Source organism: Centruroides vittatus, unplaced genomic scaffold (assembly GCF_030686945.1).
Source record: "Centruroides vittatus isolate TY-2023 unplaced genomic scaffold, ASM3068694v2 contig_165, whole genome shotgun sequence".
Classification (NCBI taxonomy): Eukaryota; Metazoa; Arthropoda; class Arachnida; order Scorpiones; family Buthidae; genus Centruroides; species Centruroides vittatus.
Window position 1 is genome coordinate 528,124 of NW_027121000.1, and position 24,116 is coordinate 552,239.

At 27.4% G+C, this 24,116-nt stretch overlaps 1 protein-coding gene across 1 annotated transcript; it reads left to right on the plus strand.

Moving 5' to 3' along the window:
- Positions 1-59: 59 nt before the first annotated feature.
- Positions 60-23,869, plus strand: LOC136968868 (beta-galactosidase-like). Its single transcript, XM_067262918.1, has 15 exons — positions 60-198; positions 2,898-3,067; positions 4,661-4,811; positions 4,913-4,976; positions 5,885-5,979; positions 6,061-6,241; positions 13,666-13,846; positions 14,757-14,797; positions 17,505-17,623; positions 17,800-17,874; positions 18,589-18,669; positions 18,970-19,077; positions 19,153-19,287; positions 19,361-19,588; positions 23,415-23,869. The coding sequence occupies exons 1-15, from the start codon at positions 142-144 to the stop codon at positions 23,628-23,630; spliced, it is 1,902 nt and encodes a 633-aa protein (XP_067119019.1). The 5' UTR covers positions 60-141; the 3' UTR covers positions 23,631-23,869.
- The last annotated feature ends 247 nt before the right edge of the window (positions 23,870-24,116 follow it).

Genomic DNA, 24,116 nt, shown 5'->3' on the forward strand with positions numbered 1-24,116 from the left:
AGATCAAGTAATCAATTTCGCAGCTGAACGACCACGTGACTGTCATATGTCGCCGACCATGTGATGTTAGGGATGAGATGACGATAATCAATTGGAAGATTTGTGTTCGTTTTTTTTGTGTTTGTGATTTTATTCTTTACAATGCTTACTAAAAGTATCTTTTATGCGATTGTTTGTATAACTGCATCTTTATATACGGTAAAGTATTTAAATTACGTTTAGATATAGAATTTGTAGTTCATATGTTGTTTATGTTTTAAATATAATACAAGTTTTAATTGAAAATAATTATAAATATTTTGCTACAGCTCTCACTTTACTGATTTAAAAATGCCTCAATGTTTTAAGGTCTCCTGGACCTCCAAAAGAAAAAATTCAAAAGGACTCATATATATATATATTTAGAACACTAAGTATATATATATCTTTTGAAATGGGAGAATTTAATCATAATTCAATGAAATTTTTCCTTTTAAGATTTTATTATTACTTAAACTTTATATCCTAATACAATTGAAAATTATTGGACTTCCTAATGGTTCCCTTTACCTCCTATTTGAGTGCTGGGAAAGTCGAGCACGAGTTCTTGCCGGCTTTTTTTTTACAGAATGAGATAATATTACATCTATACTTATTAGGAAATTGCTATTGTTATTTTCGTTTAGTTAGAAAATTATTTTGAAACTTGGTCGCAAATCCCGGTGCGAGAAATATTTTATTTACGGCATCTATGGGTCATCGCGTTCTGCATTTGCAACTCGAAAGGCAACGGTCGTGATAAATTATACATTATTATTAGCTAAAGTTATGTGTACTAAATTCTGTTGATAAATGTAATTTAGCTATTCCCCATTGATATATTTTCTAGTCTATCTGTTATAAGATAAATTGTATAAATACTTTTGATAAAAATATAGGCCATGAGTGCCAAAGTAATACTTATATATTGTATACTTATATAATGTCCTTAAGTTAATTAGGTAATTCAAGACTCAATCATGACTGTTACCTTAAAATCAAGATCAGCTATCGAAATGAGATCTAAATGTGACCAATTCTTTAAATTATCCCCTAAACAAACTTAAAACTTAAGTTATTTAAACTTTATTAAACTTATTTAAACTTAAGTTATTTTAAGAGTTCTAGCTTTTTGTGCATGGAAGTGTAAACAAACTTACTTTCATATTTATATAAGTAACACATCATTGTTGTACCCTATTGTCTACATTAAAATCATGATAAAAGATAGGTTCTATAATCAAGTCTTGATCTTGCTATGGTAACTATCCTATTACACAACAAGATAATGATTGAAAAATTGCTTAAAACGTGCCAATTATATAAACAATGATTTAAATTAATTTTTGGACATTTCTATAAGCCAAAGTTGCCAGATATTATCAGAAGAAAGTTAATTTTCTTCTATGCAGTTTCAGCAAGAGTAAACGAGAATATACATACAGATTTATATTCTCATGTACTCATTTTCTGATTTCAATGTTTGTTTTTTTTATCATTATGTGCAATTTTTTTCATCGATTCATAATCTTTTGCATCCTATATAAAGGAAATCTTACAAACTATGTTGTAATTGCTCAAAATGATAAAATCATATGCTGCACAATCATTGTGTATTATCAGATGTATAATTTATAATTTCATAAAGAAACAATTATAAATTTTTTTAGCAGTGTTAGGTTAATGATTTTGATAACACAAAACTCAATGCTGACTCAACACTATAAAATATATTCTTCCATATTTATAAAAAATAAGATAAAATAGGTATAATGTTTGTCCATTATTTTAAATATTATAATAAAATTAAATTTTCTTCTGAATCTACACAAAATAATTGCAAATGATTATATTTGGAATAGCTGATTGTCATTTTTAATCATCACTTCATCTAATTTCTGTATATTAAATTAAATGCAAATAAATTTATTTATATACATATACATACATACAGAGGTAAGTATTAGTCAATCAATAATTAATTCATCTCTAACACATCTATTTAATAATAACAGAATATGAAAAACTTTCTAAAGAAATTTTTAAATTTGAAAATAATTTATTATCCAACAAAACTGATTCAAATATAATATATAGTAAACCTTCGCTAACTTGGACTAAAAGGGAGTGAAGGTTGTCCGAGTTAGTGGTGTTTTCCCCAATGATATACAGTATAGTAATTTATTGTGATTGGCTTTATACAGAGTTTTACTGATTTAGTAGGTTATATTGCTGAATTATTACAGGAAATAAGCTCAAAAAATTTCATAACAGTACAGTTTACAGCAATTTGCAACCTTTAGTAACTTACTGACTACAGTAATATGATACACAGTATCATAAAGACTTCTGAATATCAAAAACACTCATTAATTATAATTATCCGACTGTTAAGAAATTTTAAATAGCTGTACCATTTTTCAAAAGAATCTGTCTGAGTTATGCAAAGTTTGAGTTGGTAGGATCTGGGTTCATAGGTGTTTACTGTATAAATTATTTTCTTTAGCCATAAATATAATCGTAAATCTCGTCGTGCTCAGTTTTCCTAACTAGCAGCTTTAAGAAAAATAATAAACACGGTGCCGAGTTTTGTTTATTGTAATAATCATTGTGTATGGAATATGTAAAAATTTGCCCATCATTTGAAATATAAAATTGATAATTGGCATTGTTTAAATAATAGCTCAATATAAATAATTTTATGGATTGTTCTTACTCCAGTTACTTAACAATAAAATGTTTGTTTTTGGAATTTGTATAATGTTAATAATCAACTTCATAAATTTACTGATTGGCAATTCTATTGTTATATAAAATATAATATATGAAATACTGGGTTTAAATTTTAAAAAAATTATAATTGAACTATTACATTTCAGGTTAGTGGTAGCAGATCATTTACTATTGATTACGATAATAATTGTTTTTTGAAAGATGGAAAGCCTTTTCGTTATGTTTCGGGATCCATGCATTACTTTAGAGTACCGTCGTCATTATGGGAAGACAGAATGTTGAAAATGAAAGCAGCTGGTCTGAATGCTTTACAAACGTGAGAAATACTTTTTAATATTAAAAATTCTCTCTCTTGAATTGAGATTTTGTGTGTGTAGATATTTACATATGTTATACTTTGTATACACTGTATCTCTTAAATGGAATGTTTAAATGTTTATAAACTGAAATTTGCTGATATATACGACTTTATATTAAATACAGCTAACGTAAAAATATTTGCAGGATTATAGATGCCAAAGAATTTAAGGATAAAACATTTTTCAAGATCTTTCACTTCAGCTTTAAATTTCCTAACTATGGTCAGTTCTGCTAGTGGGAATGTGTTCCTCCATCTTTCATACATATCCATGATAAATTTCCTGTAACTCCCCACCCACATGACAGTAGTGACCTTTCCCACTCCAGATGAGATCACATATGACTAGAATAAATAAATAAGGAACAACTATACTGAAGAATAACTTATGAAATGCACAATGGATAAGCATAATGAATAAAATAGTGTTTATTTTATTTATTTTATGGGTTTGAGTTTTTTACAAAAAAAAGGGTTTCTTTTTGTTTCTAGTCTGTTTGATCTGATGACGGGATGTTTGATTCCAAAAAAATGTTTTATCTCACATAAATTACTTATTAATTGCAACAATTTCATAATTATATAATTATTTAAAGTAAAATCTCACTATATAAAGTATTTATTTATTTAAAATCCTTTAACTAAAAACAAGAATCACAATACTAGGTGAGAATTTTAGTTAAAAGTTTTTAAATAAATACTCCGTATAGCGAGATTTTAATTTGAATGCTTAAATTCTTCAACTCCTTTACCTATTTTATCATTTTTACTATTCTTATCTTATCTACATAGCAATCTTTTTTACTGTAATAATCTTTTTTACTGTAATAATGTTGTTTACTATATATGTATATGTATTTGATTTTACAGTTAAACTACACTGTATATAAAATACTTTTGTACTTTTTATTATATTAATAAAAGTTAAACATTCATTAATTTGCATGAAGTTGCATTCATCACTGATGACTTAAAAATTAACAAAGAAAAATAATTAAAATTATAAACATGATCACAACTATAATCCAGCATATTATTAGATTTTAAAAAAAAGGAACAGATTTTCTAAAAGATTAAAATTTGTTTTTATTTCTTTTTAAATTCATATAATGAAGGATGAATCTACTGAAAAATAAAGAGATTAAAAATAAATCCTTTTTACATATGTAACATATGGCAACATATGTTACATATGTAAAAAGGATTTATTTTTAATATTTATTTTTAATATTATTTTTAATATTTATTTTAATATTTATAGGATTTTATTTTTAATATGTAACATATGGCAACATATGTTACATATGTAATTAAATGATGTACTGTACATGAAGTAAGTATCAGAGAATCATAATAAAATAATTATCATAAATATATCATAAGAAAGAAACTTTATGTGAATGAAAATATAGAAAATCTAACATTTCTATAAGAATTTAGAAATGGATTTTTCATTTTGGGAAGATATTTTATATACAAATAAATTAATGGCTTAATTTTTGTTCTGTTTAAACAAAATTAAACTAAATGATATGATTTCTTTAATTATAGATATATTGAATGGAATTCTCATGAACCTGAGCCAGGAACTTATATTTTTGAAGATAATTATGATGTTGTAAATTATATTCAAACAGCTGCTAAAGTCGGTTTATTAGTGATTCTAAGACCTGGACCATTTATTGATGCAGAAAGAGAAATGGTCTGTATTGAATATCCTTTTAATTATATTTTGATATATAAAGGTATATTTAAAATTACACGAAATATTAGTCTATTGTTATACTAATTAATATTTTATAGGGTGGCTTACCATATTGGTTATTAAAAGTCAAGCCTGATATGCAACTAAGAACAAGTGATGAAGGTTTGCTTTATAATTTATTATAATGATATAGTACAGTACAGTACTATACACAGATAGTTTTATGAATCATATACAATAGGTTATAGACTGAATTTAGATTATTGAATAAATGATTTCAATTAATGATTAATAAATTAAAAAATAAATGGACTGTGTCCAAATTAAATTCATAAACCCATTCATAGAAGTAAAAGAATTTAACCATTTTTCAAAATAATTATAATGTATCCAAATATTTCTATAACAATATTTAGCAGAAATGAATGATTGCAGAAAGAAACTGCTAAATGATAAAATTTAAACTATCATACATTTGATTATTGAAATCTTTATATATCAGTGTTCAATAATCTATCTTAAAATGATTCATATATAATTTAAATTTGGATATTAATTTATAATTGTTGCTGGTGTATAAGTCAACCTCAAGATTTCAGCTCAAAATTCTAGTTTAGATTTGTCATATGTTTGGAAGTTGCATAAGCTGACTCCCAAATATGCATATGGTAAAAGTCTATAATAAAGTCACAGATTTTTTTTAATTGACACACTAATAGTAATAGCTTTTCAATAAATACGTATTTGGTAATTCATATGAAAAGCAATCCACGCGACAGGATACGAATAGAACACCACTACAAATCTTCAGTTATCTTAAGTGTAATAAAGATCTTATTATCAGGTCTACCAATAAACACTTATTTTTTGGCCATGAACATGAACATAATAACAGAATCATGCTGGCCATGAATATATGATTTATCATTTTTACTTATGTAATTTCCTGTATGAATTATTTCTACTTAAACTTTAAATATGACTTATTTGAATATCATTCCAACAGTGAAGTTTATATATTTTTAATTTTCTCTTAAGTTTTATATTTTGTAAATATTATTTTATTATAGATTACTTATATTATGTGGATCGATGGTTTAATATTCTGTTTCCAAAATTAAAACCACTTTTGTATTCAAATGGCGGTCCCATAATTTCCATTCAGGTAATTTATTTCTTTTTATCATAAAGCATTTCAAATTTATTTAGTCATATATTTAATATAATTATTTCAATATTCATATAGATAGAAAATGAATATGGTAGTTATTCAGCATGTGATTTTAAATATACAAGTCATCTTAGGGAGCTATATTTACAACACTTTAACGACAGTGTTATCTTCTTTACGACTGATGGAAGTAGTAGTTCAGATTTAGTCTGTGGAAGAATTAATGGAGTTTTTGCAACTATTGATTTTGGTTCTGGTAAGCTTAATTTTGCTATTAATTATTAAAAATTATTAATTAAATTCACATACTTAAATTATTTATAAGTTGGAAAACATTTTAATTTAAAAAATGTATTTTATTTAATAATTTTAAATGTTCTTGTGTCCATCATCAAAATGTATTCTTTTAGCTTTTCAAATCTAAATGATGTACTATGATTATAGATGTAAGATCACTCAAAAGATATTGGTTAAATAAATATTTTGCTTAATACTTACAAGCAGTTATTACAAGCAATTATTTATTGTGACATCATCATAATATCAGACTGCACTTTTTAATCATATTTTAAATTAAATGAATTTAAAATATATGCTCTCAGTTTTAGTAGTTTTGCCCCTGCACATCATACTTTTTTTGATAATAACAGAATCATGCTGGCCATCTATTTAACTTTGTTCTGGAGAAAATTTTTTAATTAAAAAAATAATATGACTTCTGGTCAAAACCAGAAGTTTGTAGTTATATAGTTAATCAGGGCCTCCTACCTCTAAGTTTTCCATATTTCTGGTCTTGACTTTTATCTATCTTACTCCATTTTAAATATTAAGAAAGGACAAACAGACAAATGGATGCCAGTGGAAACTTACAGGTCCACAATTTGAAAATTGCAGTCCAAACATCTATAAGCCTATTAGTTAAAGTTGATCACCAGATTAGATCAGGCTATATTTGTGATATTATTAATAATTAAAATGCTAAGTAATTTGACATAGTGATGGGAATTTGGTGCAATCTCTTTTTAAATTTAATAATTATAATTAATTTAGAAAGTTCTGGAAGAAAGAATTGGCCCAGAGTGAGACCATTACCTGCAAATTTCCACTTACTGTGCAGTTGCATTGCCAGTTATGCTACCCAGACCTCCAACTGATCTTTGCTTCCAGAACTATTAATTTAGATATAACCATACTGGTTGCTCACAGTGCCAATTGGAAGATGACTCAGCACACATATCCTATAACTCCCACTATGTCACACAGCTGGCTATTGCTTTACTCCAGCATGGTGTATATATGTTACACTAAAAACCTGTTTTTAGTGAAAATGCGTTTTAACTAGTTGAAACTAGTTTTTACTGGATGTCATTGTTAAAACTAGAATTTACTGCTAGTAAAAAATGAATTTGAGTTAAAAATAGTTTTAACTAGACAAAACGGGTTTTAACAAAATGGCTTAGTAAAAACTGTTTCAACCAAGGTCATTCAGCTAACACGTTCCTATAGTGTATGATGAATTTTGTATCGCTTTAACCCTTTTCCCCCGACATCTTGTTTATGTTTACTTTGCGATCCCTCCTAAGGCAATATAGGTCAGTCAGGTGACATTATTTTAAAAGGTCACCAAAAATCAAATTATCATTATATCTATATGAAAAAAATCACTTACATTTATTAATATCTTTAGTTTTAAATACGATATTTTTCAATGCATTTTATTAGAAAAATTTATAAGAAAAAAAATAATATATATCAGAACTGACACATAAACTTGATAATTTGTAACATTTTGTGAAAATTAGCATTGTCTAGTTACATAGTTGTTTGCTGGCACTGAGCCAGAAAGATGTAGAATATTGTTTTGTACAATTCGATATCACACTTATGCATGTATGTTTATTCGTTGTGAAATTATCACACGTTATATCAAAAATTTGTTTGAAATCAAAATTTTATACTGCTATCAACTAATATAATGAATTATTATACTTTATTCACTTCATATCGAACGAGATTATATCTGTTGTTAATAAATTTTACAAAAATCGATATTTACCAAAGTAACAATGAATCGGTACCCTCGAAGTTTTGCTTAAAAAGCCAGGGTATCGATTGATCGATGCTTTTGGGGACAAAGGGTTAATTAATGTTAATAACACAGATGTGTGACCGATATTTTCAATAAATATCATATTAAATAATACAAATGTTTTAATCCCAATCATCACTTTATTTATTTCCCCCAAACATATTCATGTAGCTAAAATTAGTTTTAACTAATGCTAAAAGTTAAAAAGTTAATGTTTGATTTTAGTTTTATCTAAAATCAAAACATGTACAGCAGTAAATTCTAGTTTTAACTAGACAAAACGGGTTATAACAATGACATCCAGTAAAAACTAGTTTCAACTAGTTAAAACGTGTTTGCACTAAAAATGGGGTTTTACTGTAACATATACAAATATAAACATCTGTTAATCATTTAGCTTTAATGTAACTACAAGCTTGTAGAACACAAACAAAAACAAATAGCAAGATCAGGCAAAAAGTACAGTAAAGTACAATTCTTAAGCTTCAAAATCATTTATTTTTTAACCTAGTAACTATTAAAACTAACACATTTCTCCCAATGTGTAACAAGATTTTTCATTCCGTCACTGAAAAATTCTTCCAACTTTTCTCGAATCCAGGACTTGACAGCTGCTTTCACTTCATCATCCGAGGTGTAATGATTACCCTTGAGGTCTCTCTTGAGTAGAGGAAAAAAATAAAAATTGCACGCTTGGTGCAAGATTGGGGGAATAAGGAGGGTATGGAATCGGTTCAAAATTCAGGTTTCGCAGAGCCTCTCCAGTTGCGTGTGAGGTGTGTGGATGAGTGTTGTCATGCTGCAAGATTATTGGCACCAGGTGATTATTTGTTGTGTTAGAGGCAGCCTGGCGCTGATATACTTTTTGCCCAATCTTGCTATTTGTTTCTGTACATGCTGTACAAGTGTGTGCGCATTACTTTTCAGCCTACCCTTGTACTGTACAAAGACAGCTGGTTGAGTGCCATAGTGGGAGTTATAGGCCATTGTTGCTGAGTTATATTCAGTCAATGCTGTGAGTAACCAGTGTAGTTATATCTAAATTAATAGTTCTGAAAATGAAGATTGGACAGAGGTCTGGGTAGCGTAACTGGCCAAATTATTTAGTGTTTTAATTATTAATAGTAGGAGTAATATAGCCTGATTTAATCTGGCAATCATTTGGCTTTAATTTAGAAGGAGTGTTTGTGTATACTTTTTTGTGCAAAATATGAGTAACAGAAAAATGAAATGTTAATCCTTTACTCTAAAATATCATTGCTTACCTTTCTATTGGTTAATTAGAAATTAAAATTAATTATAAAGTTATTTTTTGGGTAGAAAATATATTATTTGAAATGAACATACATAGTTCAGAATTTTGTATTAGCATTTTTAAAGTGAAATAATAACATATTAAAATGTAAAATTTAATAAATTTTAGTAAACTTTAAAATCTATCTTGTCTCCATGTTGAATGATATGATAATATAATTAAAATTTTTGCATAATTTCTATTAATATAGTTAATATTTTTATAGATCTTGTAATTCACTCAATTGGTCTGTACTTCCTTTTGAACTAAGAAAGAATTATCCATTTCTTTTGAAAAAGCAGAGGACCAGGCATATGTACAGGATTTTTAAAAGGGTGTGGTTTTAAAGAAAAACATTATATTTTCATAGGCTAATTTATTAATTTTTACAATTCAATACAGTAATTAAAGTATACTTATTTAAAGACATCTAGAGAGATGTTTACTGGATGTAATAGAAAAAACTCAATAATACTATCAAAGACATACAGAAGTGATAATTATGAAAACTTTCAGTTTCAGATCCCACCACCAGAAATCAATGTGGTACTGTACAACACCTCGTTCCCCATACATTAACCTGTGGTATTTGGTTGGGGGTCATCTAAAAAGTGTCATGTATCAGATTAAGGTTCCTAACCATACTGTTTTAAAAGACAGAATAAAATTGCACAAGAATAACATTACAGATCAGTTGTGTTCTGCACAATGTTCACCGTTTGTAAGTTCTAATCTTATAATGTAATCGAGATGGGTTAATAATAATAATAATAATAATAATAATAATAATAAACCTAAAAACAACAATACCACAGACCCCACACAATACAGACCAATTACATGTCTTCCAACACTCTACAAATTATTGACATCCTGTATCGCAAACAAAATATACAAACATGTTGAAGAACACGACATTCTAACAGGAACAACAAAAAGGTTGTCGCTAGAAATCACAGGGGATGCAAAGAACAGTTACTCATAGATTCAGTCATTCTACGGCAAGCACACAAACAACACAGAAACATACACATGGCATATATAGACTACAGAAAAGCATTCGACAGTGTTCCACACAGTTGGCTGCTACATATCCTACACATGTACAAAATACATCCATCACTCATTGCATTCTTCCAAAACACTATGCAGCACTGGAGAACAACACTACATCTCAGGGTTAGTAACACTTCCATACAAACAAACCAAATTTTTATTAGGCGAGGAATTTTTCAAGGAGATTCCTTGAGTCCTCTCTGGTTCTGCTTAGCCCTGAACCCATTATCCAACATGTTAAACAACACGCAATATGGTTACAATATCAGACATGAAAAAAACAACACAGTTTACACTGTCACATCTCATGTACATGGATGACATAAAACTTTATGCATCCACACAAAAACAACTTTCTCAACTCCTACAAATCACACATTCATACACCAAGGACATACAAATGGAATTTGGCCTAGATAAATGCAAAACAGTTCACATAGAAAAAGGAATCCTGAAGAAAGAAGATTTTGCGCTTGGAAATGGAGACATTATTGAATCCATGGAAGAGGGCGAGTTCTACAAGTATTTAGGATTCCAACAGGCCAAACTAACAGAACATACACAAATAAAGCAAAGATTAATTAAAGAATACCAAAGTAGGTTAAATGCTATTCTCAGAACACAGTTAAATGCAAAACACACAGTTAAAGCAATAAACACATATGTCATTCCAGTACTCACATATTCTTTTGGAGTTATACATTGGACTCACACAGATCTTGAGCAACTCCAAAGGAAAACAAGAACTACACTTACTAAGCATAAACAACATCATCCTAAATCTGCTATAGAAAGACTAACCCTTCCACGTAAAGATGGCGGACGTGGCCTGATTGACATAGTTAACCTTCACTACAAACAAATACAGTCACTGCGAGAGTTTTTCTACAAAAATCAAGAAACATCACAATTACATAAAGCAGTAACTCTAGCAGACTCGAATAACACACCATTAAACTTACACTCACATCATATGGACACAACACAACATATAAAAAGCATAGACATCATTAAGCAATCGTGGGCTCGAAAGGCACTCCATGGCAGACATCCTTATGATCTGGCCCAGGATTTTGTTGACAAAACTGCGTCAAACAGCTGGTTAGCACGGGGATTCCTCTTTGGGGAGATGGAAGGATTTATGATTGCCATACAGGATCAGGTCATAAATACTAAAAACTACAGAAAACACATACTCAAAGATACAACACTCACAAATGACACATGCAGAAAATGTCACGTCATGCCAGAAACTATACAACACATCACCTCTGGTTGCAAGCTCTTGGCACAGACAGATTATTTACACAGACATAATCAAGTAGCAAATATAATACACCAAGAGCTTGCAAAGAAACACAAATTAGTAGACATCCACAAACCATACTACAAATACATTCCACAGACAGTATTGGAAAACAACACGCACAAAATGTACTACGACAGAGCCATAATCACAGATAAAACAATTTACCACAACAGACCAGACATCACACTCATTGACAAACACAATAAAATCACATATATTATAGACATATCCATTCCAAACACACACAATATACAAAACGCATGCACTGAAAAAATTAGCAAGTACACAGAACTTGCCCAGGAAATAAGGCATCTGTGGAGAATGGATAGGGTGCTTATTGTACCTGTTGTTCTCTCCTCTACAGGTGTCATACCACACACACTACACAAAAGCCTGGGCACATTAGAATTGAATAGAAACACATACATCACACTACAGAAGGCCACTATATTGAATACATGTCATATTGTGAGAAAATTCCTGAATACAGACACACACACTGATACACTTCTTTAATTTCTGTTTTGGTTACTATGCCTTGACTTTGGTCCGGCATAGTACTTAGCCACCGGTGTTAACCGAGTATATCTCACTTAACCCAACATAATAATAAAAATAAAAAAGTGCAGAGCCCAAATGAGGAGTTGAAAGTTGAAATTTGGTACACAGTTAGGGTATGTCACGAGAATGTACACTAAGAAGGGATTTTTCGAAATTTCCCCCATGGGGAGAGGGAGAGGATTAAGGCTTACTGTGAAGAACTCAGCTTCTATTATACTATTTTAGATGCAGATTTTGCATTTTTGATTGCATTTTAATAGGTTATGCCATGAGAATGCACATTAAGATGGGATTTATCGAAATTCCCATTGCAGGGGAGAGAGAGAGAGGGTTAAGGATTACCCTGAAGGAACTCTGTTTCTACTGTACTATTTTAGATGTATTTTTTGCATTTATGTGGAAAATTGAACATATTTTTAGACCCTTCTAAAAATTCTCAACGATATTTAGTGTTCCATTGTATATAAAGTTGACATAGGGAGTGTGTGTGCATAAGTTCACTTTATTCGAACCCTTCCTCTTAATGTTTGATTTTATGTTTGAATTTATATTTATAAATGATTCGGGAAGATCCAACTTATTTTTCGAATTTAGTAAACTTGAAGAAGAATCCGGAAGGAGTTACAAAAATGTTTGTTATTCATCACTTAGTGGTACTGCGCACCAGTTAGTGGTTGCTGTGAATCTTAATTATTGTTATCCCGGTGTGGTAAGCAGATATCTAAAAATTTTCTAATTAGTCTCGGAAGAGGGAGGACCTAATTCTTGCACTTGGTGAAAATGGGTAAGATAGGCTATAATCTAATAATCTTAATCTTTGCTATTGTTACTTTTTGTCCAAGCAATGCCGGGCTCATTTGCTAGTAGACAATAATGGAATCCACACTGAGGAATTTTCATTCCACCATTAATGTTACTACTGTACTATAGTCTGTTTGAGGTTTATGTAATAAAAATTGTTTTTCCCATGCCCAGTCTCCTTGAACTTGTTTTCTCAAGACCAAAAACATAGGCTAGCATGTGCAAACATCTGTTTATACATATCAATCCATCAGCAATTGTCATCAAAGCACACCCATCAGGATTTTACTCATTTCACAGCACCACAAAGGTGGATTATGTATTCATTAGCAAGATTCGACAAGCAAGATTAAAGATTTTTCTGGTACATCATTTAAAAGAGAGCATTAATTTATCAATGTCTCCAATGAAAGCCTTGAAAATAAGTCAATACATAATTAAAACAATTTGAAAAAACAATTAATAAAATTGACATGTTTGTGTATATAATAAATATAGTAATTAAATTTGTTGTATTATCTGCTGATAAAATAGTTATACATAAAAGTATATAAAAATTAATATTAATAGGAACAAATGTAGCAAATGCATTCCATAATCTTCGTCTTCACCAGTCTAAAGGACCGTTAGTTAATTCCGAATACTATCCAGGTTGGTTAGATCATTGGGGTGAACCACATGCTAATGTTAATTCTCAAAGTGTTTGTGAAACATTAGATGATATTCTTGCAATGAATGCTTCAGTTAATATGTAAGTATGTCTAAAACTTTATTTTTATATCTTAGATTTATTATTTACAACATTTATATCCGAGTGTTTGTATCATTATTTTAAGAGTTTCAACAGTTTTGTGCACTGAAAACTGCTGAAATTTTTTAAAAAGCGAATTATTTCTAATGTTAATTTTGTAAGTATTCATTGTAGGTGTCAACCTATTATGAATACTTACATAATTTTAATTTTTTTAAACAATAATTATGTAGTGTGTCTTAGAAATACACTGATATATATTTTAATGCAAAATATTAACAGAAATAATTACTGTAATATGTGAGGCAGCATATTTTCATTTTAATGTTATTGTTTATATTAAAGAAATGTAGAAAAGATGCAAAATTGGTCTAATTTTGTTTTATACTATTTTAATAACTAATCTTTTTCTTGTGATTCATCTGTTAAAATTTTTTTAAATATCAAAAAGTACTTAAGAAATATACATAAACAACTCAAGAAATGTGATTTTTGTTGGATGGAGGTCCAGGTAGCAAGCATAACTGGCAATACATCTGCACAATAAGCAGAAGTTGTGGGTTCGAGTCCTGCTCTAGACCAATTCTTTTCATCCAGAAATTCTAAATTAAAGTTAATTTATTACAATTATCATGAGATGATAGCTTAACCATCTACCTCTAGACAAATTTCTTCATATATAATTATTAACTTAGCCTAATCACAACTTGATAATTTGGCAGATTGAAGAAATGTTTGTGGAAATATGAGAAATTTTACTCTATACTTTTCAGTTATCTAGTCTTTATATTAACAATAAAGAATTAAATAAAAAAGTAATTAAGTGTATAGATTAAAAAATGTTATATTCTAGAATATAAAATTATTTAAAAGTTTGATTATTATTAATACGTTTTCCTGTATTTTATAGCTATATGTTTCATGGAGGTACATCATTTGGTTTCTCTAATGGTAATTATTTTTAAAAATATTCTTGTATAATTGCTTTGTGTAATTAAAAATAATCCTGTAATTGTTCTATTCATATATTAGTCAGATAATCACCCAACAACTGTTGTGATAGAATACATTATTAATGTATTAAAATCAAAAGTCTTAATAATAAGTCTTGAAAAAGAAAAATTATATTTAAACTATAATGAATCACTTTTTAATTATTTAATTATAAAATACTGCAAGCACAATTCCACCAATAAATGTTTTAAACTAAAATGCACAGAAATGTATCATTTATGATCACATAGCAGCATAAATTACAAAGGACAATATTTGAAATAAGATTTTTAATTTGTAAAAAAAGGAAAGATATAATTTTATAGGAAAAGATTAAAAATTATAATCATAGTGTTTTTAGTTTCAGATATTTAATTAATTAATGGCCGATAAAGTAGCAATTTTATGAATAGTTATTTATAGGTACAGTCAAACCTCTGTTTTCAAACATAATTCATTTCTAAAAGTTGCTCGAAAACCGAAACAAAATTTCTCATAAGAAACAATATGAAATGGATTAATCTGTTCCTGACCCTCCAAAATAAAGCCTTTTTTTTACCTTCTTAGCTATATTTCATGTATAAAAATGCCTACAAATGAAATATAATAATAAATATTAAATATTAATAAGTACAATATATAATATTGTAAGCAGAGTTTAAAATCTGCTATTCATTAGCACCCCTCCCCTTTAACTCCACATCTGCGATGGTCAAGAATTCGGAGAACTGAGGGGTCACGAAGGGGAAGGAAAAGCTTGGACAGGGGAGAGAGGAGAGAAAGGTCACCACTTTTTAGACCGGACATGTGTGTAACAGACGTTGAAGTCATCTGTTCTTGTGATCGCCTTACTTTTTAGTTTAATTATTATATTATTAAATTTTGTAATATTACAAATTGGCGCAGTCGACAGGATTTCAGTACCTTTATGTAATTGAAAAACAGTTAATCATAAATGTTGTATATTAGTAAATAGTAAAATTATCTCTGATATTGGTCAGTTTGCAATTACTAGACTGGGCTTGTCATTGTCTGATTTATAACATTTGTGGTGTGCAGAATTTCATTACTTTGCCTACTGGCTTTGAGGTGTGACGATTGTATTTTTTTAACAAAATATATAATACTATTTGAATGAGTCTACTATTATATATATATTTCAGTTTTAATTAAAATATATATATTGGGTTGTTCAGAAAGTAATTTCATTTTTTTATTACTAGAGGAATTAGTTGTATTTTTATCAGCCAATTTCATTTTAAACCACATTTTCATTATATATTTTGACAGCTGACATTTTAAGGCTTATATGTAAAAAATTTTGTTTGATTCTGTACAGTTGTTCTTTTTTTGGTGTCCCATCAAATATGGAAAATCGAAAGCATTATTTTCGGCATATTTTGCTTTTTTATTACCAAAAAATCAAAATGCTGTTCAAGCAAGAAAAAAGTTGTGGTACATGTATGGAGAAGATGTGTTGAGAGAAAGACAGTGCCAAAACTGGTTCACAAAATTTCATTCTGGCAATTTCAATATTCAAGATGCACCATGTTCTGGATGGCCTGTTGAAGCCAATGAAAATAAAATAAAGGTACCAATTGAAGCAAACTGCCGAATAACAACACGTGAAATCACTAAGAGATTAAATTTGTTGAATTGAATTGTTTATGATTACTTGAAACGAATTGGTTTTGTTTCAAAGCTTGATATATGGGTTCCACATGTTCTTAAAGAGAGATGCTCTCTTTGGTGGGATTTTAAGAAATTTTTTTTTTGAGCTTTTACCAGACAATTTAACAATTGATTCGAAAGTGTACTGCCATCGAGTAAACAAATTGAGTAATATCATCAAACAGAAAAGACCAGAATTGATCAACAAAAAAGGTGTAGTGTTGTTACCATGATAATGCCAAATTTCACATAAGTTTGGTAACTCGTCAGAAACTATTACAGCTTGAATGGGACATACTACCACACCCACCATATTTGCCAGATTGGGAACCCTTGGATTATTACTTGCTCCAGTCTTTACAAAATATTTTAAACAGTAAAACATTTACTTCAAATGAGGATGTCAAAAATCACTTGGATCAGTTGTTTGTAAGTAAAGATCAAAACTTTTATGAATGTGGAATCATGCTACTACCAGAAAGATGGCAACAGGTATTTGACCAAAATAGTCAATATATAATTCAATAAAATATTTATGTAATATAAGAAAATTGTTTTTTTTTTTTCAAGAACAACCCAATATATGTACATATAATTATAATGAAAAAAAATTTTAATTTATCTATCTGTCTATGTTATAAGAAATTGGATCAACAATTTTTAAAATGAACTAACTAATAAATAAAAGCAAATTTTCAATCTTACAACTTTATCTGTCAAGATAATTTAGTTTAAATTCAGAAATTTTATATAGCTTTATCTTTTTTCAATATATATTTCAAAGAATTGAAACTGAGTCGCTTATAGTTTGGACTTGGCTATTGAAGAGTTTACATATCAATGTGTCATATCAGGTGCCATGACTTCAAAGCATGTAATGATATAAAGTTTTCAGTGTTTTATTAAAATGTTTCAGATTATTATAACTTTTCATAAATATTTAATATGTAAGATTAAATAAATTTCATTCTCTAAATTGAAGTAAATATTTCAGGTGCTAATTTAGGTAGTGTTTATCAAGCATGTCCAACAAGTTACGATTATGATGCTCCTCTATCAGAAGCTGGAGATCCTACACCTAAATATTTTGCAATAAGGGATGTTATTGGAAAGGTTATATATCTTTAATATACAATTGAAAGTTAGCATATTTTATACAGTAAAGATTTATAAGTTATATAAAATTTACTATTTTATGCTGTAATTTATATACTTATTTTGATATTATATTATCAAATTCAGCTGTAAATAGATTTCTGAACAAATAATATTTATTATAATTATTTTAGTATTTGCCACTTCCGTCAGGTCCTGTACCTCCAGCGAATCCTAAAATGGATTTAGGAAATATTGAAATGCATATTGTAAGTACTGTTTTATGAAAAACAAAATAAATAAATTTTTTTTTAAATCAAAATTGAAAAGTGATATTTATTGTTTTTTCATTAAATAAGTGTGTGGATTATAGGCAGAACCATGGATCTTTACATAGAGATAATTATAATTTAGTATATTAATCATTATATAGTACCAATTCATATATTGTTTGCTTCAAATACAGTATTATTCAAATTATAATTTAATTCTAATAATTCCAATTATCTTTTATAAATTTTAAATAGAAATAAACTTAGAATCAAGTTTTGCAAATATGTAAAATTTAAATAATTCAATGAATATGTAAATACAAAATAAAATTTCACTATATTTATTTAAACACATAGCATTTATTAAATTTTTAATAAAGATAATTTCAAAGAACTTTGAAAATATTTAAGTAAATCTTTTAATCTTTTTACAAAATTATCATTTAAAATTTTAAATAAAAATATATATCTAATTCATTCGGATCAAAGTCCAAACGTTCACCAAGGAATTTGGAATTATATAAATCAGTTCAGACCATGTTGAGCACCTGTAGGAAAGTTGAGTTTGATCTAAATGTTAATATATGGAATCTTTATCTGCTATCGTTTAAAAATTACTTCTAATTATACTTTCAATAAAATTATGAAAAGTTTTTAAATAGATAAAATTCTAATCAAACTTAATTGAGTGTATTTTAAACAACTTTTTAGTATTCAACTCTTTGGAATGTATTAAAAGTAAATGACTTTCTTATATCGAAATATCCCATATCTTTTGAAGAAATGAGCCATGTAAGTAGTTAAATAAATTTATATATACTTATTTTTACAATTTATAATAAAATTGTATATTTTGAATATCAATAATAATAATTAATTAATTTCCAAATTGTTGGTATGTAAACATGATATAAGTTCCTCAAGAGTATATGTTTTATACTGTATATCAAAAGATACATTTCTATATTCAATAAAGTCTACTTCTGTATCCTATATGAGCATTTTGTATCTATAATTTTATCTATTATTTTTGTCTTAAAAAAGTATGAATTTAGATTTAAATTAAACTTTTTATTCCTTTGTTTATTTCAGGGTTATGGATTTGCCGTGTATACAACTATGGTTTCTTTTCTTACTACCGATCCAGTTATGCTTTATGTTCCCGGCCTTCGAGACAGAGGATATGTATACGTGGACCAGGTAAAATTGAAATGCATATTTTTATTTGAAATTTATTCTGATTTTTATTTATTCTTTATTTTATATATTATTTAGACTTTACAAGGTATTTTGAGTCGTGGTGAAAATATTTATTCTTTACCAATTGTGGTAAGACCAAACCAAAATATTACAATTCTAGTAGAAAATCAAGGACGTGTATGCTTTGGTAGTGGCATAAATGATACAAAAGTATGTAAAATTTTAATTTTATTTTTTCAATTTATTTTGATATAATCTTAATTAAATAAATATTAATCTGTAGGGTATCATTCACAATGTAACTCTCGGTTCAACAATACTCACTGATTGGACTATTTATCCGGTATCATTAAAACCTGAAAATTTAATTAAATATTTGATTTCTAATGCAGAAGATACAGATATTCCATGTACTGATTGTACACCTGGCTTTTATATGAGTTTATTTAAATTACCAAATAAACCAGGCTATCCTTATGATACATTTTTAAAATTAAATGGCTGGCATAAAGTAAGTTATTTTTAATTTATCAATCATTTTATAATAAAAATGTTATGTATACTTTCAATAATTAATATAAATTAATATTTTGTAAGTGTTTTAATATTAATGCATTATTTAATATATATTAATACAAACATTATGTTTAAATATTTATACAACATATATATACCTATTAAATGCTAGATAAATAATACATTCTTTTACTTAATTTAGCTAATACATTATATTACATTTTAAACACTAGTATAAATGTAATGTTATATATAAACATTTTAACTAAATATTGAAAAAAATAATAATAATATCATAGAACAATTGTAAAAATATAACTGGTTTTTGATGTTTTCATAAATAAAAATGACCTTATTTTGTACGAATATTTTTTTTGGTGATATATTTGGTCTTTTTCAGTTACATTCTAAAAATTATCATCTTTTTCAAACTACAGTTTTAAAATTACAAGACTTACAGTTTATGATAGAATATGACAAGAGGTTCTAAAACAATGTTACTATTTCCAAAAATACCTTAGTAGTTACCGGTAATATTACAATTTTCCATAACACAAGTACCATACTTTCCAGCATATAAGACGACTCCCGACTTTTACAGTTAAAATATACAGTTTGGGATATACTCGCCGTATAAGACTACAGTACTTTCTGGTGTATAAGACTTTCGATAAGATTTTCCTGGGTTAAAAAACCATCTTATACGCCGGAAAATACAGTACTAAATACAAGAGTTATAAGAGAGAGAATTTATGTCAAAAAACGATATAAAAATTTAAGTGGTTTATTGAAAAAAATATTGCTGTTTTTAAAACAGCAATATTTTTTTTTTAATAAATCACTTACATTTTTAGAATTAAAAAAAATCAATTTTTCAAATTTATAATTCCTACAACTTTAACTTGTTTTTTTAAGGTTAGATGAAAAGTTAAATTTATTATTTATAATCTTCTAATATTGTATAAAAAATAAAATATATTTATAAATGTTCATTTGAGTATCTGTTTAACATTTATTCTTCAAATTATTTGATTTGAAACAAAAGGTCTAATGAAAACATTCGTTTTTTTAATTAAAATGCTTATATTTTAAATTTATTTTCTTTTGTATTTTTTTTTTTTTTTAATTTATGGTAGAACCTCACTGATATGAACATTTTTGGATTAATGAGGTACTACCATGTTTCAGATTGTCTGAAATCATTTATCTTGGTGTGTTTTATGTTAATGTGGATTTGTCAATATACTGTAGTTGATGAACCTATTCATTATGTCAGGAGAACTGACACAGTTCACATATGTGGGTACGTGGTTTCTGTGAGTAAATGTATGACTGTCAAGGAAGCTAGGACTGTAAATGTAGGACTGTCAAGAGGAAGCTAGCCTTTGTTTTTATTCCAATAACAAATTTTTAATTTATTTTAAGGGTTTGTGCATACCATATATTTTGGGTATAGCACAAGCTGAGCACAACAGCAACATATTTTGTGTGTAAAGAAAGGGGATCCAGACTTTACTACACCCGATACATGTAAAGCTATACACCAACCAAAGCCGAATATAATCGGGTGAGAAATGGCTATAATACTAATAATTTAATAGACAATTTGGCATTAGAGATAGACGTTAGGCACCTAACGTCTACCTCTAATGCCAAATTGTCTGTTAAATTATTAGTATTATAGCCATTTCTCACCCAATTATATTCGGCTTTGGTTGGTGTATAGGGGATCCAGACTGTTTTGACTGTTCAGATTATCAAGATTCAACTATATATACTCTTATTATTTAAATAAGATTATAGATGAAAGTAATTGAATAAAATATATAATTTGTAAAAAATATACTTAAAGATAAAGAAAATAAAAGTTCTAAATGAATGAAATCAGCATTCTAAATCAGGATTTTAGTCTTGATGAGATATTGAATGCATAAAATATTTGAGATTTTGTGTAATTATTTAAATATTTATAAGAATTTTTAACTGATCTGTAAAAATTCATGAATAATTCAAATTTTCATATTCTTCTTTTCTTCAGAATTAATTTTTATGCATTTTTAATAATTCAGTGTTTTTGATATATATATATTCGACCTTTATTTACTTTTCATAAATTTTTATGCCTTGCACAGTCTTGTATTTCATAATCCTTATTAAATTTAACTTCTGTCAATATCTTGGTATCTTTGTAATTAATATGTATATTTTAATTTTAATTAATAAAATAGTTATTTATTCAAACATTTGAGTTATAAATTTATTTAAACATTAATATAAATAATAATTGTTGGAATAAAGTGTTTTGAATACTTTTTCAAGAAATATTCAAAAGGTTTTTTTTTGAATATTGAAATTATTGAAATTTTGAAATTATTCAAATTAACATAGTCACATAAACATATACAACGATAAATATCCTAAAATTTAAATAAATGAGTTTTTGCAAATTTTTTAATGACATTCTATTCAAACTAATTTTACATTAACAGAATGTAATATATTAATATATTGTATATCTATGATTCAACAGGATACTATATTGGCCTGAATATTAGTCAATGTTTTTTTCCTGTTTTAAAGGGACAAAAATTGCTCTTAACCTGTATTCGAGTCAGATTAAAGTTTCCTTCAATTTTGTTAACTGTTTGTAATAATGTACGTGTCATACAGAGTTAAACCAATGCTAAAATTTGGTACATCGATCGTTTAGTAATATTAAATGCCAGCCAAGTTGTGACTTGGCTGTGCCCTTCAAACTATGCACCAGAATTCGGCGTTTGGCACGATTGAAAATAATCGATTAGCCGATTGTTTTTAACATATTCGACAAAATCAGTTTTGGTAACTTGTACGTAAATTTTATTTTTTATAACTTTGTTTCACTTCTAGGAATCCGTACTAGTGGAGCGATCGTTAAAAATTTGGGGGAAAGGTTGCCAAAAATTTACCCTAAAATTTATTCTATTGTAATGTGGCAATATGCCATATTAATGTATACATTAGATATAAGTTTAGTTTTAAAATTAGGACCCTAATATAAGGGTTACAAAATTGGGAGATCTATATTTGGAATCAGTACAGTATATATTAATATATTCTGTCCTGTTGAATATATTAAGTTATATAAATAACTGGTTGTAACTAACAGTTGGCAAAAAAATTATATTATTTTGTAGATCTTATTAATAATAATGAATTTGATTTAAATTAACTTTCAGCATATGATAATTTTCCAAGCTTAGGACAAATTAAACTTTTAAAAATTATCTTCAATATTTATAATGTTTGTGTTTTAGCATTTTTGGATATAGAATCTAATAAAATTTTTTCAACAGAAAATAAGTAGAAGAAAATATGTTTTTCTACATTCTGAGTATAAATTAATATTCTACATTAAATTTAATAATTGCAGAATCTCAGTAAAAATAAAAAACTCATTTGTAATTAAATATTGAATTTTACCTTGAAATGTTAGTTTTACCTTTATTTTATTTAACACAAAATTTTCAGATTTATAAAAAAAACAATAATAATTTTATTTTTTTAGTAAATATTAATATTTCTGTATTATTAGAATTTCAAAACACCTTTTCAAAAGTAATTTCCTTTATTTGTTATGTGTTATACAAGGTTTTATATTAAATAAAAATTGTTTGAACTAATCTAAACTAAAATTTACTTGATTGGAAATTAAATTGTTTGTTTCTCAAGTAGTTATTTTAATTTGTCATTAAGAAACTTAACCTATAAATATTTTGAAATATTTTAATCTAGCTACATTATTATTTACAACTAAATCTTTCTAAAATGTTTTATTGCAGGGTGTTGCCTTCTTAAACGAACACAATTTAGGTCGATATTGGCCAATAATCGGTCCTCAAGTTACCCTGTACGTTCCAAGTGTCTTTTTTGAATCGAATAATGAATGGAATAGTATTGTTCTGTTCGAATTGGAGCATGCACCCTGCCATGATTCGTCTACATGCATCGTATCTCTCGTCAAAGATCCCATTCTCAATGGAACTACACCAAATTAAATTTTTCTGCCATGTATCAACATACAGTAACTTTTTACCAGTGATCTCAATAAAATACCAAAGAATAAAATTTTTAAATCTCAAAGAAAATGGGCAATTAAGTATCTAGACTATTTAATTATTCACTGTGATAATGGGAATTACTGTTAATTAATTACTGTAAATATTTCTTTTTAAAATACTGTATATTAATTATGTTTAAAGTATTTAATGGAATAAAATTCTGTTTTACTGAATAATGTTTTATTATTTTTCTTTTTTTGTAATTCATTTTTTAATTAAATTAATTGGCAGTAAAAGTTAAATTTTTGAAATTTTTAATAGTTAAAAGAAGTTTTAATTTAGATTTAATACAATATAGTACAGTAAAAACCACGTTTTAACTGCTCTGCTACAGTGTTCTTGCAATTTCAAGAATTTTTCAATCCTTTATGAATCTTTGCATTTAATTATATAACGAATTTAAATGCAAACTGCAATACAGAC

Excerpts from the sequence above, each read along its gene's own strand:
- LOC136968868 (XM_067262918.1), top strand. The coding sequence starts at position 142 with ATGCTTACTAAAAGTATCTTTTATGCGATTGTTTGTATAACTGCATCT. Across the intron at positions 4,812-4,912 it reads TTGATGCAGAAAGAGAAATG|GGTGGCTTACCATATTGGTT; the intron begins GTCTGTATTGAA and ends AATATTTTATAG. Across the intron at positions 18,670-18,969 it reads CTTTTGAAGAAATGAGCCAT|GGTTATGGATTTGCCGTGTA; the intron begins GTAAGTAGTTAA and ends TGTTTATTTCAG.